The sequence below is a fragment of the Stenella coeruleoalba genome (genome assembly GCF_951394435.1).
Source record: "Stenella coeruleoalba genome assembly, chromosome: 10".
Lineage (NCBI taxonomy): Eukaryota > Metazoa > Chordata > Mammalia > Artiodactyla > Delphinidae > Stenella > Stenella coeruleoalba.
The window spans coordinates 41630771-41656300 of NC_137156.1; the positions used below are offsets into that span (position 1 = coordinate 41630771).

General features: G+C 55.8%; 1 protein-coding gene and 1 long non-coding RNA gene across 3 annotated transcripts in view; one reads left to right on the top strand and one right to left on the bottom strand.

The window, feature by feature from the left end:
• The window catches only part of ITPR3 (inositol 1,4,5-trisphosphate receptor type 3), a 67712-nt gene extending 56316 nt beyond the window's left edge, over nucleotides 1-11396 (bottom strand). For both annotated transcript variants that reach the window (XM_079935431.1, XM_079935430.1), the window contains exon 1: nucleotides 10991-11396. In XM_079935431.1, coding sequence (XP_079791557.1) covers nucleotides 10991-11079 — 89 coding nt within the window. In that variant the 5' untranslated portion in view covers nucleotides 11080-11396. The remainder of the gene's footprint in view (nucleotides 1-10990) is intronic.
• Nucleotides 11397-19235: 7839 nt separating this feature from the next.
• LOC307193127 lies at nucleotides 19236-23514 on the top strand. The gene is made up of 3 exons (XR_013830226.1): nucleotides 19236-19499; nucleotides 19784-20190; nucleotides 23251-23514. It is a non-coding gene; the product is annotated as an uncharacterized lncRNA (long non-coding RNA).
• The last annotated feature ends 2016 nt before the right edge of the window (nucleotides 23515-25530 follow it).

Sequence of the window (25530 nt, forward strand, 5' to 3'; positions counted from 1 at the left end):
TTGGCAAAGCCCTGAGGGGAGGAGACACAGGATGGTAAGTTTTGGTAGGGAAGGGGATGAAGCCTCGGCCAGGGCCTGGCACCTGGCACTGCTGGGGGTGCTGGACAGCCATAGGGCATCATGGAAGTTGGTGCAACTGAGGAGAGGCTGGCGTAGTCCCCACAGCCGCCATCTTGACCAGTGCACAAGGCCCTGTTTAGGCCACCTCCCCAGAGACTCCTTGTCTGAGGAAAACCCATCCTCACCCCAGACCCCCTCCATCCCTCCCCTGGGTCACAAGTGCAGGAAAAAGACATGCAAAAGTGGATGCCTGGCGTGCTTTTCCTAATCCCCCTGGCACAAATCTGCCTGGTCATTATGTGGATGTCCTTCTGTCCCCGCCCACTCTGGCACAGCTTCTGAAACCCTGTGTCTCCAGCTCAGCCCCTCCCCAGTGCCCAGTGGTTTACAAAGCAGGGCACTGCTTTGGGAGCGCAAGCTGAAGCCACTTAGAAAAGGGGAGGGACTGGTCAGGAGGGGAGTATGGCCTCCAGGAGGAGAATTTCAAGCAAGGTTGGGAAGGAAAACATCCCAGACCTGCAGCCAAGAGGGGTCAGGAATGGTAAGAACAGAGAAGCAAGCCACGTGGACGGTTAAAAAAAATGGCAGGGGGCTCCCACAAGGTATCGGGAAAACAAGGTCAGGAAGATGGGACTTTCAGAACCTCCTCCTGGATCCAACATTCCACCCCCTCCCTCCTCCAAGTGTGGGTTCTGGATGAGCAAAATCGACTTCCCTGGGAACGTTCTGTACCCCTCCCCTGCAGCCTCTAAGGGATGGCGCCTCGCCCCTCCCATCATTTCATTTCCTAGCTGTAGCTGAGGGCAGCCCTCCACCAAGTCCGTAGGCAAAGAAGGCAGCCAGCAGCAGGATGTTTAGAGAGTCCCAAAATGTCCCCAAGCGCCCCCTCACAAGCCTCCCCTCCATTCCTCTGAACCTACTCCTTAAGACTGAGGCATCCCAAGAAGGTGCTATTGGGCGGGAGGAGATGGGAGGAGTGTCCCGTGAAGCCATTAACAGATAAGCAGGAAAGCCCTTATCAGATGGGCTGCAAGGGCTGGGACAGCAGACAGGTAAGTTTTGATGGAGGAGAAGCCTCAGAGGGCGCGGTCGGGACTTCTGTCCCTCTGGGTAGAGGGAGAGGCAGCGAGGTGGTCGTCGAGCGCCCCGCCCCCGCCCCTCCGAAACCCCGCCCCGGCCCGCCGAGACCCAGCTGACGCGCCGAGGCCGCAGTGCGCTTTCCGTCCGCCCGCCCGAGCCCCGCCCCCGCCAAGAAGCGAAACTCGCCTCCCAGTGTGTGGCCGTCGCCCCAGCCGCGTCGCGGAGGGGATGCGAGCGCGGCCTCGCCCCGGCCTGCCTCCGACTACCAGCCGCTGCCAGGACGCTGGGCCTGTGCCAGGAGCGCCCGGGGGCGGTGGGAGGCGGGCGCGAGGCGCTGGGCGCGGGACAAGCCACCAGCGCCCGCGCTTTCCTCACCCCGCGCCCGGGAGCCCGCGGAAGGCGGCTCCGAAGGACCCCTCCCCACCTGGTGGCACCTATATCCCGGGCCGTAGCTCCCCCGTTCTCCCTCATGGTGGGGGTAGCTGTGTGGATTGGTGTCCGGCTTCCGGCTTCCGATGCGCACCTGGCGCTCTAATCAGAGCCGGGTTCTCCTGGGAGAAGTTGCCGCGTCGCTTCACTGTCCCCCTCCCCTCCCTAGCGCGTCCACCTCCGCCCAAGATCCAGGGAAGGGCCTACTCCCGCGCCCCGCCAGTCCTCTGATCTCGCTGTCCCCCCCTCCACGCCTCTGCACACGCAGAAGCTCCCTCCGAGTCCTGCCATCTTCAAGGCCGCGCTTAGGCTCCTGCAGAGCTCCCTGCCCCGTTTCCACCACATGAGGCATCGCCCCTTAACTAAAGGCACCCCAGCCAAGATCATCTTAGAAAATCCGACGCTCCGATGTGCAGAACACTTTAGTTTATAAATTACACCCGATACCTCGTTCCATTCTTACCACAGTCCAGTGTGGCGCTCACTGAGTTAAAGGGGCCACTGGGCCACACAGCTGGTCAGTTGATGGTACCTGTACAATCTAGGTCTCCATCGGTTCAACAAAATCTTACTGCAAAGGGATTATGTGCTGGGTGTGGTCCCCACCCTCTGGAAGCTCACGTCCACCATGCTGTGTGCTGTGAGGACAGGAGCCACGACCTTCACCTGTGCAATCAACCCCCCACCCCCCACCCCCCCAGCCCAGTGGACACTCAGGAGCCCTGAGGACAGTCTGCTGTAAGCCTTCTATCCACTGGGTGACACAAGATGAGTTTGAGCCTGCACTGTGCAGGGCCCAACAGGGCATCAGTAGAGTGGGCAAGGGGAGGGGGTAGTAGGTGTAGGGGGGGTCGGACAGGAAGCCTGTGGGCAGGCCTGCCCTGGACCCTCTGAGCAGGAGTTGGTGGACATCTCTGCTCTAGAAGGATGTGGAGAAGGGCGCTGTCCCTGAAATGCCCCCGGGGTCTGCACCCCAAGACCTTGGTCTGAAGGAAGAGGGAAAGGCACATGCATCCAGGGGCCTGGCTGGCCCCATTCTGACCAGGGTGGACTTTGAGATCCAGGTGGGAGCCATGGAAAAGGCAGTGGGGCAGGTCAGTGCTGTCCGGAAAGATTAGATAAATAGGAGGAAGAAGGGAGCTAGAAGTGGGGCAAGTGACTATCAGAGGAGCAGCTAAGGGAGGAGGACACCAGACTAGGGAAATCCCAAAGGGTCCCCAGACTGCCCCTCCCTGATCTAGCCTGGAAAAGAGGGTGGAGGGGGAAACTGACGAGCTCAGGTCACACGACAATTAAAGAAGAGCCAGTTCCAAACCCCAGATCCCCTGACTCCCAGCCCAGGGCACTGGCCACCACCCCACAGATCTAGGCTAGACCCACAGAAGGCCACGCCCAAAGCAGGAACTGTCAGAACACTGGGATTGGCTGGTGGAGGATGGGGGCCTTGGATTCCCCCTCCCCAAAAAACCAAAGTCACATCCACTAGGTAGGGGTGGGGAGAAATATTGGGAGAGGAGCCCAGGTTCACTGGCTGGGATCACTGGCCCGTCGGAGAAAAGAACTTCACTTCTGCATCCCTGCAAAAACACCCATTTACTTGACCTCTACAGGTCTTTACCAAGGATCCACCTTGAGCCATCCACCTTGAGCCACCGAAGGGACCAGTATATGGAATTTAAAACAAGCATGGCTCATCCCTTCAGAGAGCTTAAGTCTAGGAAGGACAGTAAGCCACACACTCAGGGAACCCCCAAGAGCCTCTCCAGTGAGGAAGAGAGGCAGCAAAAGTGACTAAACTTGGCCCGACAGAAATAAGGGCCCCTGGCCGGGGCACAAGCCTTCAGGGCTCTGCCTCTGCCGCAGGCCTGGGTTGCTGGCTCTCAGGACTGGGTGGGCTCTGGCGAGTCCTGGGGTCTCTGTTAGGCCAAGGAGAAGAGGGATGGGGAGCAGGAGACACAAGAGAGAACTGAGAAAAGGCCGAGAAGAGGGGCAACCCTGGGCCACCTAGCCCACCCTTCCCTCACAGGTCGGCCTTGCCCTGCCCAGGCCTCTCTCCTGCTCTCCATGCGGGGACTGGGCTCTCAGCCCCGCAAACCTGACATAGTAACTGAGGCTGGAGGAGCCTTAGCAGGGCAGCCCTGAAGCCCAGGCCGCCCTCCTCCACATCCCTGCTTGGCTCTCTGGGAAACAGAGCAGCAAAGCAGCCCTGATGACTCCAGAAAGTGAGACAAGTCTACAGCCTCCCGCTTATCGGAGGAGGTAGAAAGAGGTGGGGGCCGGGCGTTGCTTTAGATTAAAGGCGACATAAGAGACATAAGAATCAAATTAACACGTGGACCTTGAGTAGATCCTAATTTAAAGAAACCAGTGGTCAAGGCTAGACTGAGAACAATTGAGTGTATTATTGGACTATGGAATGAGCATCGGACGCTATTAGGAAATTACTAATTGGTATAACAGCACTGTGGTTACACAGGAACATAGCCTATTTCCTGTAAAATGAAGGATGTAGAGGTGAAAAAAATGCAATGCATGTAATCTACCATAAAATACTTCAGCAAAGAAGAAACAGCAAATATGGCAAAATGTAAACAACGATTAAGTCTAGGTGGTGGATATGTGGGTGTTCTAAATGGTTCTATTTTTTTTTTTTTTTTTTTGGCCGTACCACGTGGCACGCGGGATCTTAGTTCCCTGACCAAGGATCAAATCTGTGCCCCCTGCATTGGGAACATGGAGTCTTAACCACTGGACCACCAGGGAAGTCCCTCTCTCTACTTTTATAAATTATATATATGCCTCCGGTTGGTGGTAAGGGGTCAAAGGGACAGCACAGGCCAGAGCTGTAAACACTCGGTGAAGTCCGTCTATCATCAGCTGCAGCATCTCTGAGACACAGACTTAATTCTCCCTCGCATGACCTCTATCACCCCCATCACCCATTTCTAGACTCGGACCCTGGAGAGCCGGCTCTCCTGCAGGCTGGTAGAAGCGGGTGACGGCTGGCTGGCTGGCTGGCTGAGTGATGGGAGAGGGATCTGTGAACCAGATATGCACAGGTGTCTGCCTCAAACACCAGCAGCTGCCCCTGGGCTAAGATTTATGTTCACTGTCTCTCCTGGCTCTGCCCACTTGCCAGCGAAACAAATATGTACCTTTACACACCACAGTGATCATTTTACTCCCCCACTCAATCCCCTGCAAGGAGTCCCTACTGTCTGTCTCCTCAGGTGGGAAGCCCTCTGCAGTGTGTCCTCCCCGCCCCCCAGCCCACACCCCAGGCGCACTGTGCTGTCAGCGCCCAGTCTCATCTCCGCCCTGGTGTGAAGAGTCCTGCAGCCTCCTCTCCGGTGGCGTGGCGCGCAGGGCTCCTGCTGGCTTACGTCCCCCACCCCCACCCCAGCAAATCGCTTAGCCCCACTGAGCCAGGGGTCCTCCCTGGAGCAGGCTGGCTACAGGCACAACCGCTGGGAACCATTGCCACTACTGGGCATGACCCGCGTGATGCACTTGGGGGAGCTCAGAGCTGACATTTAGAGGCCTGTGATGAACTTACTGGAGGTTTGGGGTCTGCTCTCCTCCCCCTCTCCCAGGCCTCCTTCCCACCTCCCTCACAGCCCCCACTTCCAGGCAGGAGCCCCCCAGCTCCACATGGGGTGAAGTGTGGCGAGCAGGCCTCGGGGTAGACTGCAGGAGACGTGTGCTCAGGGGTAACTCAAACCCAGACACCTGCCCCTAAACTGGCAGCAGAAAGCTCCTGTGACCCCCCCCCTAAAATCCAGCACAGCACCCCACCCCCAACCCAAGCCTCCACCCCACAGCCCCACTGGGCCAAGTCAGGAAGGGGAGGGGAGGGGACACGGGGTCAGGAGCGTCGGGCAGGACAGAGTGTGAGCAAGTGGCTACGGCAGGATTCTTTAAGGCCCAGGAGCTGCATGCAGCCTGGGTCCCTGGAGTCCCTCGGTGGGACCTTGGGGCTGATCCTGTCCTCAGGCAACCCACACACCACCCCTCTCTCTACTTCACCCCCTCCCCACTGCAGCCGCCACACCCAACCTGGCCCAACCTCGAGGGCAGAGGCTGGTATTACTCCCCACACCCCTAGCACAACACTCTCAAACTCGTGATGTGAAGTGGGCTAGACCCCCCGGGGCACAGGGTCCCCGTTTCCACCTCCTCCACCACCAGAGAAATGTGCAGTTAGAGAGAGCCAGCAAGGTAAAAGATGTGCCTTGGGAATTCCCTTGTGGTCCAGGGGTAAGGACTCTGAGCTCTCACTGCTGAGGGCCCAGATTCAATCCGTGGTCAGGGAACGATCCCAAAAGCCACGCAGCCACGTGGCGCAGCAGGAAAAAATAAATAAAGATGTGCCTTCCCTTTGATCTCAGAATTCCACTTCTGGGAATCTATCCTGAGAGGATAACTGGACAAGTGTTCGGGCATGTATGGACTAGGATGTTCAGGGCAGATTGTTTGGAACAGCAAAAAATTTAGAGACCAGCTGAATGCCCAATACTAGAGTTGCTTAAATAAATGAAGGTACATCATACCAGGGGATGCTCTGTGGCCACAACAGTCGTAGGCTGGCACGCATGGGAAAATACAGGTTAATGTATTCCCCCCAGAAAGACAGGATACAAAGCCAGATGTGCAATGTGATACTGTTTTGTAAATCTTTATTTGTGTGCATAAAAGGCTAGAAAGCCCATATAGAGGCTGTCAATATAATCACAGTGGTATTACAGATCATTTTTTATTTTAGTTTTTCAAGTTTCCTCCATGGAGCATATATTATTTTTTAATCAGGAAAAAAATATGTATTGGAATTTCCTGGTGGTCCAGTGCTTAGGACTCGGAGCTTTCAATACCGGGGCCTGGGTTCAATCCCTGGTCAGGGAACTAAGATCCCAAAAGCCACAGGGCGCGGCGAAAAAAATTTTTTCATTTAAAAAAGAAAGAAAGAAAAATATATACATTTTCCTAAAAAAACATGAGTTGCATGGATTGACCTAGTGGAGGCTGAGACCCTGCCTTGGGGCACAGGACAGGGCTAAGTCCAACATCTCATTCCAGTGAAATCACAATTAAGTGAAAGCCAAGGGCAGGTCTGAAATCTGCCAGTGGAATGTCGTCTGCACGGGAGGGGCAGTGTCCCCTCCTGAAATCACATGAGTCTCAGGGACTTAAGGCACAAAGGGCCCTTAAAGACCATCTCTTCCAGCTCTCCGCTGTACAGACTAGAACAGGCTGGACTCTGTCTTGGTTACCACTGATTCCCCAGTGACTAGAACAGTGCCTGGCACATAGTAGGTGCTCATTAGATGTTTGTTGAATGACTTAATGAAGTCTGATGAAGGCTAAGAGATGGGCTCTCTGGACCAAGGGGCAGGCAGACCCAATAGCTAGGCTTCCTCACAGCCTGTCAGCCTGAGAGGGCCCTGAGAAGGGACCCCCCCCCCACCCCAGGTACACATTAGAAGCACTGCGGAGCTTTAAAAACCCAAACCTCAGATGCCCACCCCTAGAAATGTTACTACAGTTGGTCTGACATGGGACATGGGAGCTGGAATTTTTTTTTAAAGACCCACAGGGAGATTCTCGGGTGCAAACAGAGCACCTTAGAGGACAACCAGGCTGACAGAAACAGACTCTGAGAGGGAGGACCTTGCCAAAATCACCCACGCAGTTAGTGACAAAGCAGGTCCTGACCCTGGGGACCTGGGACTTCCTCCACATTTACCTCCACGTTTTCTGGGTCCTGACCTCCAATTACCACCCTCCTGGGGAAGCAGATCAGGCTGGAAGGTAGACACGGAATCCCAAGGTCACTTCTGACCCTACTCCCTGAGATCACCCAGCCCTGGGTGACACAGGTCCAGAGGCCCTGAGAGCCCCCAAATGGTGCTCCAAGGCCCAGCCATGTGCAGGCGGAGGCCATCTGACAAATCTTGGGAGCTCGACTGCAAGACCCAGTTCACCTGCACTCCCCAGCTTATCCCAGTGGTCTGGGGGCCACCCCTCTGGGCATTCAAAAGAGACCTTCTAGGAACTGGACATGAGATCCTGAGGGGCCTACCCTGCACGCTGGGCCGGTTTCCCACAGTCACTGGCCGGGAGCCATAGTAAATCCTTCACCTGAAGTGGCCCTAACCCGCCGCGGCAGCCCTGGCCTCTGCTGCCTCCCACCTGCAGTGAGGGATGAGGCAGTGTCCCCGGCCATGCTCTCCTCCCAAGAACAGGCGTGGGCCTGCTTTTCCTTCCCGGCTGAGGTCTCAACCTGCTCCAGGATCCACTCCCCAGACCCCTCCCATCCTCCCAACCCAGAGTTAATGTACAATCTCCACTGGGAGCTGTAATTACGCAGGCAGCTCTAATTGGCCTCCTCCACTTGGCTCTGCAGAGCCTGGCTGGAATCTGAAGCTGCCCCAGACTCCCTCCTCCAACAATGCCCCCCCCTTTCCACTCCCCCAGCTGAGCCAGTCCCACTGTCCACCAAGGCTGCCCCTGTCCTCATCAAATTCATTTTCTCCAGCCCTTACTGGGCACCTCTTGGGCACCGAGCATTGCGATCGCCTGGGAACTCAGTCAAATCAGCCTCCAGGGTTCGCAGACATGGGCACCAACAGCCAGGATGAAGGCAAAGGGGACCAGAGCTGAGGATGGAGGCAGAAAGATTCCGGTGAGGCTGGAGCAGAGAGAGAATCACATAGAGCAATGCTTCTCTTTAAGGCTCCAAATCCCCTGGGGCTCAAAATGCAGATTCTGATTCAGCAGGACAGGCAGGGGTGTGAGATTCTGTATTTTCTAACAAGCTTCTCAGAGCTGCTGATGCTGCTGGACCAAGGACTACACTTTGAGTAGCGATGCCTTAGGGTGTTTAGAAACCATTCCTTCACTGAGTGAAGTTCTGAGAAGGTGCCCAGCACAGCGCCTGAGTGGAGGAATGGGGTGATTAATCAGTCAATCCTGGCAAAGTGCCCAGTGTTAGAGGGCTCTACAGAGAAACCTTCAACTAATTGTAAAACAACACAGTTAACACCGGAGAGGAATGTGTATAAAGCAGTGCGAAGCACGGGGGGAAAAGGGGTTAATTCTGCCGGGGTGGGGGAGGGGGGTTGGATCTCACAAAGTAGGGCCGCTTTGTACCAGGTCTGAGAGGGTGGGTCAGATTTACTCAGGTGGAGACTAGCTGAAGGGCAGGGGCAACTGGAACAAAGGTAAAGAGACGGAGACAAGACCACAAGAGCACACCAGACCGCAAAGGCGTGGGGAAGGTTCCAGGAATCCCAATCCAGGTGGTGCACCTGGAGTGTCAGGATCGTGAAGGGGGTGGTGGAAAAAAAAAAAATAGAAAGTTAAGTTGGGGCCAGCACACGCCAGTGCTAGAGGGCCAGGCTGGGAGGGTGGGAGTGCCGGGAGGGTGGGCGTGCGTGTATCGGCAGAAGTTGGGAGCTCCTGGAGATGTTTGCACTGGGAACCCGCCCCTGGAGTAGAATGGCTCTGGGCGGTCACCAGGCCCTGCCTGAGAATCAAACTGGACTGGAGGAAGCAGCTTCCTGGGGCAGGAAGGGCCAGGGCGGGAGGGAGCTGTGCTAGGAAGCAATAGAGGGAATCCCTAGTGAGGGGATGAGGCCTGTGTGGACGGCCTTGGTTCTGTTAGATCCTCACAGGTGCTAAAAAAGCCCCCACAGGGCTTCCCTGGTGGCGCAGTGGTTGAGAGTCCGCCTGCCGATGCAGGGGACACGGGTTCGTGCCCCAGTCTAGGAAGATCCCACATGCCGCGGAGCGGCTGGGCCCGTGAGCCATGGCCGCTGAGCCTGCGCGTGTGCTCCGCAACGGGAGAGGCCACAACAGTGAGAGGCCCGCGTACCGCAAAAAAAAAAAAAAAAAAAGCCCCCACAGTGTGCTCAGCCCTGAGCCTGGCACTCAGAGCAACAGAGAAGATGGTCATTTCCCAAAAGTCCCCAGTACTGTTCAGACACCAGGCAGGGGGACACCGTCTGCCCCTGCATCCCCCACGTCCCCACAGTCTCTGCTCCTTCCCTCAGCTCTATCAGACGTGTTTACTATGTGCCAGGAATGCAGCTTACCCCATCCTCTGGTAAACTGAGCAAGACGAGTGAGATGTAGCTGGGAGGGAATGCAGGGCTGGGGAGTCCACATGTGAATGGGGAGGGGAATGAGAAGGCCTGGAGGGTGCTGAGATAAGGAGCGCAGGTATTCTGGAATTCCAAGTCAGCATCCATTCCCTGTTGGCTAAGCCAGACCTCCAACCCTCCCGATCTGTCCCACAGGACTAAAGCTAAACTCCCAACAAGACACCAAGGGAGCCAGGTGACTCCCACCTCCCCAGCTAAGGGCGAGCCAGCCCTGGGTTTAGAGTGCCAAGGCTGTCCTCCGAAAGTCCCCAGGGAGAGGACACCTTGCAGCTGGTTGGCATCCAGATGAGGGTAGGGTCGGCAGAAGAGGGTGGGTTTACCCTAAAATAAAACGGCTGGGTGTGCTGGGGAAGATGAGACCATTTAACACAAGTCCCCAGACTGAAAATGTGACAAAGGTAACAGGCCCTGCCCTGAGGCTGGAGAGGTGGAGAAATCACTCTTACGTCCCATCCCCACCGACTCACTCAACTGCTCTCTGAAGATGAAACCCATTTGCTCTAATTCTTGCCCTGTCCTATGCCAGCTTCAGGCCTGGCTCTCTCCAGGGACTTGAATTGATTCCTTGCTTATCCAGACCCCGTGGGGTGGCAGCCAGAATTAATTAATGTTGGTAAAGTGCTCCAGAGATCCTGGGACCAGGGACCCAGAGGCGCCAGATGAGCTACTCAGGAAATTGACAGGGAGAGGCGGGGAGAAGGGGGCAGCCGGCAGGAACCTGGGACGCCTGGAAGGGAAGGGGAGGGCTGCGAAGACACTCCTAGTGATGGGGGCGGGGGAGGGGGGGCGCAGGGCAGAAGAGAGCTAGGAGGAAAAGGTGCGACCCTTCAAAGGTGCGACAGGTCTGTTACTAGAGGACTCCGGGCTGAGCCTGCCCACCCCGCCACGGCTCCGCCCCACCCCAGAGCCGGTCACGTCCAGGCCCGGATGCCTTTCCCTAACTAACGCCTCAGCCACCCACCTGCCCCCTTACAGGGACCACCTGCAGAGGAAGTCTCGGCCTCCCCGCCCCTTCTGAAGAAGGGCGAGAGCGCCAGGGTGGAGGCTTCGCGAAGGGGGGCGCCTCCTGACAACTCCGGCTGGGCGCCCGACTTTACCTGGGCAAACATTTCACTTCCTTTCTCTGAAAGAAGGAGGCGAGCCGTTCCCCCTCTCCTTAAAGCTGGGGACGTCCAGGTCCTCTGTCGGCGGGAGGCAGCAGGACGCACGCAACTAGCACCAGGGCCCACCGCGCCCCCCCGCCCCGAACTCGGCTCACTCACCCCAGAGTGCTGATGAAGCCATTGACTGAGCCCTCGGCGTACAGGGAGACGATGTCCCCGATGTGGAGGAAGCTGGACATCTCGCTCATGGCTGCGGCCCTCCGGGGAGCCCGGGCGGTGGGGGCGCCCAGGGGCGCGCGGCCAGGCTAGGTGCTGAGGGCGGAGATGACCGGGGAGGCCGAGAGGGGCGCGCCCCCACCTCGGAGCCTGGCGCTTGGCGCGGCCGGGGCGGGCTAGCAGCCCCCGGGGCGGAAGGCTGCGCGGCGCGGCCCGGGAGCCGGCGGTGGCGTCCGGGTGAGGAGGTGCCCGCGTCTCGGCTCACCCGCCGCCCGCCCGGCCCGGCCCGCGCGTACCTGCAGCGTAGCAGAGCAGGAAGTCTGGGGCCGCCACACACACATGTAAATCTCGCCCGGGAGGCGGAGAAGCCACACCCCGCCCCCACCCCGCACCCGGCCACGGCCCGCCCGCCGGCACCCACGTGTGCCGGCCCTCCTCCCGCGCCCCTAGCGCGTCCCGGCCCGGTCTCCCGGACGCCGAGCCGGCCTCCTGCCCCCAGCGATTCCGAGGGGTCCCGGGGCCCCAGCGGGCTCCCGGGACAGGTTTTCAGTTCCGGCGAGTCACCAGCCAGACTCGCGGAACCGCCATCCCCAGGAGGCCCAGCCGTAGTTGGGGCTCTCCGCCCTCGAGGTTCCCCGAACTATCTACTCCTCGGCCCTCGGGTCGCCGAGAGCCGTGCAGCAGCCCGCGGAAGGGGGAGTCCAACGACCCCGCGGGCGCTACCTTGAGTCGCGCGCGGAGGAGGTGCCTCCGAGCGCCCAGGCCGCGGTCGCCTTGCGGCCACCGCGCCGTCTCCGCGCCCAGCTGAGAGCCGTCTCGCGCCGAGAGGCGCGCTCATTCCTTCGCAGCGCAAATCGGGATTCATTTTTCTCAACGTGAAAAGCCTTTTCATTGCACAACAGAAAGTGCTCGGGCTTGGAGGGGGAAATGAAGCAATGGGGTGCGTTTTGTTTTTTTCTCTCCGCATTCCTGTGTACAAAGAGATCCAACTTCCGAATCAGTTCAGCCGTTCCCTCTCCAGGAGTTGGCTCCAAAACTCCCGGCTTCTTCTTTCTTTTCTTTTAACGGGGGGAGGGGGGCAGGAGTGAAAACTACCTTCGCTAGTTAATTGCGCACCCGAGCGCCAACAAGCACAAGGCCAGTGCCGGCCCCCTGTGAGTGACCCGCTGCGGTGTCGCCGCTGAGCTCTTGCTCACGAAGTCCTGCCTTCAAACGCACGTCCCCAGCTCGCCTACTTTCTGTTCTGTTCCCGGGTGCTTGGGTGTTTGCTTCCTAGTCCTTTATTTTTGCTTCTGGGATACAGTGCTCACTGCCACCGCCATTCGATCACGTTTACTCCCTTCCGACCCCACACCCCACCCCACCCTGACTTCCTGGGAAGGGGGAGGCTTGTCCCTGGGAGAAAGGGAGGAGGGGACTGAGGACTGAAGCAGGAAGGAGAAAGACCCGGGGACGGGTGAGGCAGCGAAGAGCAGAGAGACAGCTGCTGACACGCAGGGGGGGGGAGAGAAGAGCCCCTGGGCCTGTGGCTTTTTCACAAAGACCCCTAGAATGTGGGAGAGGAGGACACCTCCGGGATTGCTGAATTCAGTGTCTTACACTCTTTTCACCAGGATCCACAGTAGCAAATAAGTTTTACATCAGACCAGTCGGCACCTTCATCTATATATAAGCAAAACAATAGTTTCACAAAACAATACTTACCCTTATGACCTGTGATTGCACTCTGATATTTTCTGTTCTGTTTGTGTTTTGGTTTGTTTTTTAATACTGATTGTGAACCACTAAATTGCTCTTTTAAATGTACCAAATGGGTTGCAAATTGCAGTTGGAAAAACCTCACCCAGGCCACTCTGCCAAAAAGAGATGAGCAAAGCCCAGAGAAGGATGAACCAGACCTCTAGGTCATACAGCCGGTTCATGGCAACTGGAGCCAGAAGCCCAGCCCTTGACCCCCAGCTCCTGACTTCAGCCCAATACTCTCTCCACTGCCTTACACTGCACTGGAGCCTCAGCTGTCCATCCCTGGAGCCCAGCTGGGAAGGGCCAGCAACTGGAACAGCTTCACTTGCTCCCAGAAGTCAGGCCTCCACTGCATTTCCTGTGGACAGAAGGGAAATATATGCATTTGTTGCATAAGCATTAATCAAGGGCCTAGTATGTGTCAGTTTCTGCTGGGCACCAGGCTCTGATCAAGCCACCAGCCTCAGCCCAATTGACTTTCCCCTTCCCCAGACAGTGATGATGAAGAGAAATGTGCTGGAAACACTCCTCCAGTGGCTTCACTCTGCACACGTGCCTTCCTTGCCCCAGCCATATCCAGGGGTCCATGTCCTTCCTCTCCTAAGATTCAAACGGATGGGGACTTCCCTGGTGGCGCAGTGGTTAAGTATCCGCCTGCCAATGCAGGGGACACGGATTCAAGCCCTGGTCCGGGAAGATCCCACATGCCACGGAGCAACCAAGCCCGTTTGCCACAACTACTGAGCCTGAGCTCTGGAGCCCGTGAGCCACAACTACTGAGCCCCCATGCCACAACTACTGAAGCCCACGCACCTAGAGTCCGTGCTCCGCAACAAGAGAAGCCACCGCAATGAGAAGCCTGCGCACCACAACGAAGAGGAGCCCCAGCTCACCGCAAGTAGAGAAAGCCCAGGCGCAGCAATGAAGACCCAACGCAGCCAAAACTAATAATTAAAAAAAAAAGATTCAGATGGACGGTTCCACAACTCAGCCAAGGTCTTACAGCCAGGAAGTGGAGGTCAGGCCTATCTTGCCAAAAGCACATGCCGCTGGTTCTCCCTCCACCCCCAGATCGGGAGTGCTCTGAGCCTCTGTCCCTCCACCAACCAGAAGGACTCAGAGGAGGGGAACACAACTGTCATCCAACTGAGAAACCCTGGTAGGGATGCCCCTGGCAGCCTCCTGCCACACACACTGCTTCTGTGTATTCCTCGGAACCACGACATCCATGCTGTGTTCCCAGAGGAGCCACCCCTGGGCTCTAGACCCCTGGTCACCTGCCTCTGCAAAATCAATTCCACTGTAAGCGCTTTTATGTATCTGGATTCTGAGTTAGAGTTTGTTTAAAGAAAGGTTCAGTTGGTCAAAAAAATAATAATAAAATTTAAGAAACTGATGATACAGCTCCAGTGAGTTCACTGTCCTGCTCCCCTGCTTGAAACCTTCCTGCATTTTCTCATCACCCACAGGATCAAGCCTACAGGCCTTAGCTCAACACACCAGACCCTGTCTGTCCCCGCCCCTCCCCACTCTGGCACCCTTGGCAGACACAAAGGTCACTCCTCAAGAACCGTGCTGTGAACCGTGCAGGCTTTGACTCTCATAGGCCTGGGTTAGAGGCCCAGCTCTGCCATTTTTCCAGAGGCAATTCTCTCAGCCTCCATTTCCATCTGTTAAAGGCCTCTGTTTGCTTGTCTGTTAAATGGGGAGAATATTGTACCAACATGTGGGGGAAGTGGGATAAAGCCATCATCACAGCATCCCCCAGTTAAGAAGAACTGAGTATGTTCAATCTCATTTCCCTAGGACCACGTCCAGTCCCACTTCTGTAGGTTCCTGGGGTTCCCTCCACCACCCCCCTCTTTGTATTCCTATGGTCAGAATAAATTCTCCTTCCCTGATGTCCTGGAGCAGCAATCTTTTAAGTCTTATTATGAAATATTTTTAGAAATACTATTAAATTTAAAATAATATACCAAAAATATAGTGAGCACCCTGTATCTTTCCTCCAACTTTGTCAAATCTTAATATTCGGCAAAGTGGTTCCAGTATATATATTTTTAAACTAAACCTTAAAAATTCAGTTAAAAAGTGAAAAAAAAAGGGTTCCCCTGGTGGCGCAGTGGTTGAGAGTCCGCCTGCCGATGCAGGGGACACGGGTTCGTGCCCCGGTCCGGGAAGATCCCACATGCCGCGGAGCGGCTAGGCCCGTGAACCATGGCCGCTGAGCCTGCGCGTCCGGAGCCTGTGCTCCGCAACGGGAGAGACCACAACAGTGAGAGGCCCACGTACCGCAAAAAAAAAAAAAAGTGAAAAAAAATTCAGTTGAAGTTCCTTATGGATGCCTCCCAGCTACACTTCCCTCCAGGAAGAACCACTGTCCTGATTTATGCTTGTACCAGGTACAGATGTATCCATAAACAATGTACCCTATCACTCTTCAGGTTTTTTACCTTTTATATAAATAGTATCACCCCATGTGTATCCTTTGGTACTTGGAGCAGAGGTGTGACAGTCCACTTCCTGACCACATCACAATTTGTTTATCTATTTGGTCGGTGACCATGAAAGCCCTATCTAGGTTTTGGCTATTACAACTATGTTGTAGTGAACATTCTTGTCTCCTTGTGCAAACACATGAGTGTCTCTAGGGCACAGTGTTTCAAACTATGGACTCAGATGTATTTGTGGGTCATGAAATCAAGTGAGTGGGTAAAGATCAGCATTTTTAAAAATTAATTAATTAATTAAGTTTTGGCTGCATTGGGTCTTTTTTTTTTTTTTTTTTTGGCTGCGTTGGGTCTTTGTTGCTGCGCCCAGGCTTTCTCTAGTTGTGGCGAATGGGGGCTACTCTTCATCTCGGTGCACAAGCTTCTCATTGTGGTGGCTTCTCTTGTTGCAGAGCATGGGCTCTAGGCATGTGGGCTTCAGTAGTTGTGGCTCATGGGCTCCAGAGCTCAGGCTCAGTAGTTGTGGTGCACGGGCTTAGTTGCTCCGTGGCATGTGGGATCTTCCCGGACCAGGGCCCGAACCCGGTCCCCTGCATTGGCAGGCAGATTCTTAACCACTGTACCACCAGGGAAGCCCCAAGATCAGCATTTTTAAAAACTCATAATTGATTAGAAGGACTTCCCTGGCAGTCCAGTGGTTTCTCCCTGTGTGCAAAAAAAAAAAACACATTGATTACAAAATAATGTGCATCACATTATTTTATTATTAAGTAACATAAGTCACCATTAGGGTGAAAGGTGTGTGTGGCACGTTCTGGATCACAGTTCATGCTTATTGAGGATACCTGTCCAAAAGTTTGAAAAACTCTACTCCAGAGTGAGAACTTAGAAAGTGGACTTGCTGGGTCACAAGGAAGGTGCATGGTCAACTTCCTAGGAATCACCAAATTATGCTCCAAAGTGGCCTTTCTAAGTCACCCTCTCACCGGCCACTAGAAGTATGCCCACTGAGCCATGCCCTCACCAACACTTGCTATTGTCAGGCTTTTTAGCCTGGAACTTCTTTGTACCCCCAGCATCAGAGAACATATCATGAGCCATCTTGAATTGTAATGATCTCTCTCCTTTTTGGCCTCCCCCTCTAGACCATGAATTCCTGGATGGAGGAGGCTGTGTCCATTTCATTTTGTGTCTCCAGACCAGGCCGGACATATCATAAGTGCTCACTAAATGTGAGTGTAATTGAACTGTCAAAGGAGCAGGAAGATGGGGAAAGTATATAAATTATACCAGGGGATAAAGGGAGACTGTGGGAGCCCCAGCTTGGGGTGTCGGACACCTGGGTCCCCAGGTGGGAGGTGGGAGCTTCCAGGGTGCTCTAAGCAGTTGGAAAGGAGAACCGATGGGCCGCACCCCTCCTGAGCGGCTTGAGTAGGATACTCTTAAGCTGGGGCCAAGTTCAGGCCCAGGAAGGAAGCCACCACCATCCTCATGGCAACTGGTTCAGGCCCCAACCTCCATGACTGGGTACCCCCAGCACCCCCTCCCAAGGGGGGCCTCTTCTAGAGGGAAAACAGATGGGATGGGACACTCTGGTCAGAAATTCCAAACTCAGGATTCCCAGGGAGCCAGTGACTGCAGGGGCCCCCAGGAGGGGGAACTGAGGGGCAGGGGCTGGATCGTGGGGAAAATTCCTTTTCACCGTATCTCTTTTTTCAACTTCTGAATTTTGGACTATGTGGATGTTTAACCTATAACCAAAATTAAAGAGGTTCAAAGTCTCACTCCCCAAGCTCCAAGCATCCGCAGGAAGACCTACAGGAAACCCACCCCTATTCTCCATCCAACCCAGACCTGAGGGGTCAAGGGGGGGTGGTGCTCAGACCCTTCCCCTGGAATCAAAGGGAACTTTGTGTGTGTGTTGGGGGCAGGGGCGATAAGACAACTGGAGGGTGTGGGGGGGCTGCCAGCTCTGAATCCTAGGCCCCCTTCATCAGCATGCTCCCCTGCCTCCCCACCACCACACCTACCTTCTGGAGACTTCTCCCCAGCTCTGCTGTGTGACTTTGCAGAGGGTACAGACCTCTCTGGGTCTCCGGTTCCTTCTTGTAACCAGAGTTCACATCACCTTCCCAGATTTCACCCTTGGCGCTGACTTTTCTTTGAGCTCTTTCTGGCCCTCCCTGCCTGGGATTGGGAGGGGCAAGAACGCCAGCCCCATGCTAGCTGTGCCGTCTCATGGTTTCGGGCAGATAACAGGCAGTTTGCAGGGCTTCCTCGGGCCCCTTGCTCCTGATGTGGCAGCAGGGCCAGGAGGGGAGGGGTGGATTCAGGCCAGAAGGGCCGATTCAGTGCTGCAGCCACCCTGCCCGCTGCCGGGGTTCCCAGAGAATTCCTTCCCCATGCCATAAGCTGCCCTGGGCGGGCACCTCAGCCCTCAGCAAGCACTCAGCCACAGCCAGGGCTGCCGGCCCTGCCAGCCTGCACTCCCACTCACACACACACACACACACACACACACACACACACACACAGTCACCCTCCCAGGGAGTCTGAAAGGAGACAGAACTTGCTCTGTTGGCCTTCCCCCCACCCCACCTCCCAGTCATCAATGCCATATCTATTTATTTCAGACATTCGCTGACCACTGACCACATGCAAGGGCCTGGAGAGGAAACCAACCGGAGGAATGTAGCCAGCTAACCTGAACACGTGGTCCCGGCCTGATGAAGAAAGAGATCAAAGAATCTGCTGCTGCCCTTCCCACTGGTCACAGAAGAAAGAGTGATTTCCTCCCACTGCTAATTTTGGCCTCTTGAGAGGGAAACCCCCTGGCTCTGGAGTCCTGAATCCAAGGGGCCCAACTCCAGGTCTTTCCTCTTCCTCTGTGCAGAGGTGTCGGCTGGCAGGTAAGGTGACCCTGCCCTGGGCACCTTCACAAACAGTGAAAAGCAGAAGTCCTGGAGCAAGACCACGGAGTGCAGGCTCCAAGCGCTCTATAGAGAAGCTGCCCCCCCCCCTCTGGGCCTCAGTGTCCTTGTGTGTAAAATAAGAATAGAGAGCTGTGTTGGTGAGATCCTGGCAGGAAACTGGCAACACATTCCCAGTGGGTGATTAAAGAGAGGTTAATGAATGGATGGAATTGCAGAGGTGTGGGCGGGGCTAAGAGCCCCAGCCAGGGGTGATGCAGTGCCTGGAGCTAGGCACTGCAGAGAGCTGTTACCAGTCCAGTCCCAAAAAGGAGCCAATGGAGCAAACACCAAACCTCTCTCCCCTCCTGCCCTCCAGTCTCTTTCCAGTGCCTCCCATTGGCTCAGAGGACAAGGGAGCCTGGGTAATTCGGGCCATAGAGGTCAGCCTCCCAGGACACAGAGCAAGCACAGAAGAGTGGACAGTGTATCCAGCGGGGTGAATGGAGAATATCTAACATAAGTAACTACTTTGTAAAACATTTAGCTCGAGCAGCGAATATTCTCTATAATTGTCTTCGTTGGCATAGTCCTCAGGGTTCTCAATAAAGAGAAGTGCTTGTAGATCTAAAGCAGTGACAATCTAATAATGGAATTTTGTTTTATAGGATGACCAAGGAGGGGACATTTATGAGACAGAAGATTTTATCGAGATTTCCACAAAGCTGACCTCTGAGTCCCCTCCCCAATAGAGTAATCAGCTATTGAGTACCCACTGGCCAGAAGGAGGAAGTACAGGGGCCTGGGCTGGCCTGCATGTGCCTTCCCCACCCCCACCCCCACCCCCGTTCTAAGTCAGAGTTGAACAGTGGTGGAGGTTCCAGTGGAGGCTGTCTGATTACAGCTCCCAGTCACCCTCTGAGGTTACCCCGCTCCTGATGCCCAGGTCAGGACCTTGGCAGGACCCCTGGAGAAGAGGGAGGCCTCTGGCAATTCTCTTTCCACACTCAGGAGGGGGACCCTGCCTCGTGAGGGGAAGCTGCACAGGCCTCTACACCTCACCTGCCAACAAGGGAGGCAGGTTTGGAGGAGGGGGAACACCAGCGTGGTGATCCTGTTGAGAAAGGGCACCAGAACGAAATCCTCCCTGGGGCCAGGGCCAGGCAGGAGCAGCCTTTGTCTGGCAGGAGACGAACAGGATGATGTCAAGTCCACCTGGGCTGGGCCCTGGCCTCCAGCTGCACCCCACGCCCACCTTGGCAGGACTGAGGCCTGCGAGCCTGGGCTGCCCGGCCACAGCTCGGAATGGCTGAGGCTTCACCCAGCAGACAGGACCTGCTCCTACACCAGGTTTGCCAGCCTTTGTTTCTGGATCTTTCAGAAGGAAGAGATTTGTGCAGAGAGGGGTGTGCCGTGCCCTTCGGAGGGGGCAGGGAGGGGTCATGGTCAAGGCACTCCACTCTAGGGGGAGAGGGAGAGAAAGGCCTGCTGTTTGCCTGGGAGCTGAACAGACACTGGGGCCCTTGTCCTGGGGCAGTGGGGGAGGCTGCTGGCCAGATGGAGAGCAGTGGGGGAGTGGGGGGAGGGATTCCAGGGCCCAGCTATCAGCCTCTTCCTCCCACACCCCCACCCAGCTCCCTGGCCTGCCGGGCAAGAAGACAGGAGACTTACTGAGACCTGGTGAAGCCCAGCCCCCATTACCACCCAGACTCGGAACCTCCGAAGGCAGCCCTGGTGCTGAGCAAGGCACTGCCTTCCTGAGGCCCGGATGCTGCAGAAACCTACTGAGCCTGGGCCCTTGAAGCTGGGCAGACTTCTCTCTGGAAGGGGCTCTCCTGGTTGACGGTGAACAAACCCGGCCTCGGATCTTCAGGGCAGCGTTCTGGTGAGGAGGGCTGCATCCGGCCACCTGACAAACATTGATGGAATCTGTGCTGTGTGCGGGGCTCTCTACAGGGCAGGAGGCCAAGGGCTCCCCTGGCCCCAGCAGACCCTTGACCAACCCAGCTGAACCAACCTCAGCAACTCCCTCCTCTGGCTGGTACTGATGTTGTTCTAGGCCCTCTTTCTAAGCGTAGCCACTCCCAAGAGTGGCCCCCAGCTCATCAGCCGGCCCTCAGTACTTTCCCAGGGTTGGCTGGGGGAGCAGAGAGGAAGACCCCCCCAAGGCTAGGCGCCTGGAACAGGAACCACAAAGGGAAACAGTAGCAACCACTCACTGCCGACACCTGGTTCCCACCCCTAGGTGGCGCTCTGGCTGCATTAGTGCACCTAGTCGGCCCTCAGCCCTGTCCCCATTTTATTACTGAGGAGGAAACAGAGGCTCACAGAGCTGAGGGTCTAGACAATCAAACAGTTAATGGATGAGGAAGGGAAATTCTGTTAACTAACAGGTCGGATGACGGTTGTACGGCTACTAAGGGTCTCCATTTTGCAGATAAAGAAAGCTCAGGGGGGTGAAGGGACTTGCACAATGTCACACAGCCAATAAGTGACATGAGGTGGGACTCAAACTCAGGCCTGCCTGACCCCAGAGCCTGTGTCTTCTTAATCTTCACCCTGCAGAAGGGTCACAGACAGGGAACCTGGGAGGGGAATTTGTTCGCTCAGGAGTTATGCCTGGCAGAGGACTGTTCCTTTGCCCTCGCAGACCCTGCCCCGAATTCCTCCTTGGTGGTGGCCGGGGGGACCCTCGCAGCTGGCACAGGGACCCCACCAAGGCCTGTGCCTCCAGCCTCCACCTCCGGCTGCCACCTAGTTCTTTCCTGACTCCACCTTCCAGTGGGGCCTGGCCCGGCTCCCTCCATCCTGAGCCAGGTGGGCCTCCTTGCCTCTGGGCACCACAGTCTGTGGTCCACGCACAGGCTGCACCTGCCCCGATTCCAGCAGATTCCAGCGCCAACTACCACGATTCATTAGCTCCCCCTTTGTCCCGACAGACAAAATGCACAGCAGGAGGGAAAGTGGTTCGACGGCAGGGAGGGTCTCCAGGTTGTTGGGGATGGGAGACTCAGGGATTGGGTGCCAGAGGAGGCAGGGTTCTTTGAAAGAGGAATATGCTAGGCTGCCTGAGTGAGAATCCAAATGCAGGGGTTCCAGACAAATTAACTTCCTGTGGCTCCTCTAGCTTCCTCCCCTCGAGGCCCAAGTGCTGGGAGTGGGAGCTGGAAGGTTGCCTCCAGAACCTGTTCAGACCTGCAGCCAGGACCACACCCACAGTGCACACTGTCGCATTCAGAGGCAGTGGGAATTAGCACTTACTGAACACTTACTATGGTCCCTTTATGTCTCTATCAGCTCATGTAATCTTCAAAGAGCCCGAAGAGGGCTACGGTCATTATGGTCATTATGTCCACTTGACAGAAAAGGAAACCAAGGCCCAAGGCCTTTTCCAGGACTCTCCATCTTCCCAATGTCTGTTTGTCCTTCAAGGTTCAGCTTAAATGCCCCCCTTTGTGCCAAGGACCTCTGCCCTCTGCGGGGCTGTACACGCACAAGGACCAAGGCTAATCGGAGCCCAGGCTCTCCAGGCCGACCTGCCACTTCCTAGTTCTTGACCGTGAACAAACGACTTCCCTAAACCTGTTTCCTTATATGTCAAATGGGGATAATGAAGCCCCAACCACAGAGGATGGTGGTGAGCATTCAACGAGATAACACACACTGTGCCCTATGACCAGTCCCTGGCACAGAGGGGCGCTTAACAGAGGCAGGTTTTCACTGCTAATTTTATTAGGTACACTTTCTTATTGGCACCTCACCATCCTAACTCTGTTGATTTCACCTCTCAGGCCCGATTGTAAGTTCACTGAGGACTCCTCTCAACACCTCTGTCTTGGTTTGGGTTCCCCAGGATGCAGACCCTGAGATTCGGGGACACATACCTGAATGGAGGTGACCAAAGTGAACTCCAGTTAGAGGAGTGGAGAAGTGAGGCAGGGAAGGGGCAGATGTCAGTCACGGAGGTATTGTCTACCAGTTCTCAATGTGGCGCCCAGTCCCTCTGGGGAGCTCGGGGAGCTAGGTCCGTCTCTGATGTATCCTTCTCACCCCGTCAACCTCAAACCCCACCCATGTCCCAGGCCCCAGCTTTCTGCAGCTCTGAGCCCTGGTGACGGGCTGTCGTGTGCTCATCCAGCTCTGGCCTTGTTCAGCTAACAGATTGGGGCAGGAGTCCAGGCCTTGGAGACAGGGTTCCAGGGGCTGAGAGCAGAGCCTGGTTGAGGGCCAGCATGGGCACAAAGATAGGCACCAGGGACACCCTGGTCCTGGTTAAACAGGAGGGACCGACCAGGGTGGAGGTGCCGCCCAGAGGCTCATCTGTCAAATGCTTGGCTGGTCACTGCTGTCAGCGTAAGTCAAGCGCTTCCTCGGGAGTGGGTGGGGAGCCTGCCTCAGCTCCCACTTTGCATTCTCAGAGCCCAGGCCGCCATCTCTGAGGGCTTTGAGTCCAGACCAGGAGGGGTTCAGCCTGAGAGACAAGGTGGGAAGAGAACTAAGAGAAGAATTGGGAAAGGTTTGGGGACAATGTTCTGATCACTATTGCTACCTAACAAATTTTCCAAAACCTAGTCGTGGGAAACAACAGCCATTTCATTTTGCTCACAGTTTCGTGGGTCAGGAATTCGGAAGGGCCTGGCTAGGTGGTTGCTGCTGGGGGTCTGTCGTGTGATTGCTGTGGGGGTCAGACGCCGGCTGGGGCTGGAGTCATCTGAAGATGCAACTGAGCTGTACGTGCACGATGGCTGCTCCCTGCGCGGCCGGCAGGTGGTGCTGTCATGGCGGGGGTGGGGGTGGAGCTCAGCTGGGGTTGTGGATGAGACTGACTCCATGTGGCCTCCGACTTCTTACATGGGGGCTGGTTTATCCCAGAGCAAGTGTCCTGCGTGGCTTTTCTAATGTAGCCTCTGCAGTCATATAGCCTCACTCCCATGGTACTTTACGACGGAGGCAATCATAGCCCTCCAAGATCCAAGGGGAGAATGACACAGATCCCCTCTCCCTGGGAAGAGAGCCAAAGGATGTTGGGCCCATGTTTTAAAACTAGCACAGGCGGACTTCCCTGGTGGCGCAGTGGTTAAAAATCCTCCTGCCAATGCAGGGGACACCGGTTCGAGCCCTGGTCCAGGAAGATCCCACATGCCGGGGAGCAACTAAGCCCGTGCGCCACAACTACTGAGCCTGCGCTCTAGAGCCTGCGATCCGCAACTACTGAGCTCGTGTGCCACAACTACTGAAGGCTGCGTGCCCTAGAGCCCATGCTCTGCAACAAGAGAAGCCACCACAATGAGAAGCCCACGCAATGAAGAGTGGCCCCCGCGAGCCGCAACTATAGAAAGCCCGTGCGCAGCAATGAAGACCCAACGCAGCCAAAGATAAAGAAATAAATATATTAAAATTAATTAATTAATTAATTTAAAAGGTTGCTAAGGAAAAAAAAAACTAGCACAGGTGACATCTCAGAACGGGTCTCTCTCCCTGTACTACCTGGGATCTCAAAGGTTACAGGCCCTGGGGGACACCAAGAGACCTCAAGTCAGCACCCATCTTATAGATTCGAAGACTTGGACCCCAAGAATGTAGAGCCTGGCCCTCAACACCTGCCTCAGCCCCATCCTGCCCGCCTGTGACAGTGAAGGCCAGGGAGCCCTCAGGCCCTGAGGCCCAGGGTGGGTCAGCAACCTAGAGAGGTGTGGGGGGGTCAGGGGTACATGTGCCCGAGGGGTATTTGAGTGTGTGCGTGTGTGTGCAAGGACTCACACATGCGGCTGGATGTGGGAGGGTTACCCTACCCCCTAGAAGATACTGTGCTCCATCACCAAACTCCCCTCCCCCAGGACCCAGTTTGTGCAGGGATGGGAAAGTTGAGGCAGGACCACGGGGAGGAAAGGGCTTCAGGAGGGAGGGGCTGAGCAAGAAGGAGGCCCTGGGAGGGGCTGGGAGGGGCTGGGAGTCTGGTTCTGGGTTCTCAGGTTCAGGGCTCTCAAGAAGCGGGTGATAGTCAATCATCAGAAGCCACTGACAGCTTCCTTTTGGCACCATCAACCATGGAAACACCTGCAGAGATGCGGGGAGGGGGACTTGAGGGGATCAGGGAAGTAGGATAAACCCGTCATCTCCAGCTCCTCCCCAAGCCAAGAAGTAAAATGTCCCTTCAGCACCCCACCTGTCCCCACTGTCCCCAGGGCAAGGTGCCCAAGGCAGGCCAGCGCCCCATGTCTGGCAGCCTGTCACCCAGTCTCTGCCATTCCTCACCCATCTCCACCAGGAACCCTTGTTCACAGCTGTGCTCCCAACAAGCTTGCAAGAGAGATTTGTTGAATGAATGAGAATGAGGAATGGGTGCGAGCTTGGGGTTGGTGGTGGGCAGGGGTCTGCCCGGCCCGCTGCCCTTGCTCCCCTGCTGGGCCTCTGGGCAGGGCGGCTGCTGCAGCTGCCCCATGCCCACTCCAGAGGCCCACCCAGGCCCTCAGGCACTTCCTAAGCAGCAGGATATGGCCTGCCCTGAGTGCCCCTAGAAGGAGGCCGCTTATCAGAGGGGAAAGGACACTTCGTTCAGGCTTGGTCATCTGCCCGGACTGGGGGTGGTGTGTTCAGGGCATGGCAGGTAGAGCCCGGCACTGCCTGAAGGACAATCCCAGAGAGTAGATGGGGGTGGAAGGCCTGGGGAGGACAGATGAACAAGGCTCCGTGCCCCAGACTGTGCCAAGACCTTGGCCCTTCCAGAGGTCCACTTGGGCCCTCCCTTCCCCTCCACAATTCTACATTCTCTCCATTCCCTTCCTACCTCTCTGAGTCCTGGTGGGGCTTTTCATTCACTCTGTTCATTCATTTAAGTAATGTTTAAGGGTATTTGGAAGGTACTAGTAAGGTCCTAGGCCCTGGGGACACAGCAGCAAACAAAACAGGCAACAGTGCCTGCCCTCATGAGGCTCACACTCCAGTTGAGAGACCACAAGCACATAAACAAACTAAATACATGATGTGTTAGATGATGAAAGTGCTCTTAAGAAAAATAAAGCAGGGGAGGGGCACAGGGAGAGAGCCAGTTGGAAGAGATAGATTTTTTTGTGTTTTTTTTACAGAGGGTGGTTAAGAAATATCCCCCAGAAGGTGACAGCTGACAGCTAAGGAAAGATCTCAAGGACGTGAGGAAGGGAGTCATGTAAATTCCTAAGGGCAGAGAAACAACAGAGAGGGAGCAGCAAGTGCCAGAGCTCTGAGGCAGGAGTAGGCTGAGTGTGTGCAAGAACAGCAGAGGGGCCCGCGTGGCCAGAGCACACAGACAAAGAAGCAGGGCAGCAGGAGATGGGGTGGGAGACGGAAAAGGACCGGGTGGTGAGGGGACTCGTCAGCCTTTGGAAGGACTTGGCTCTTACTT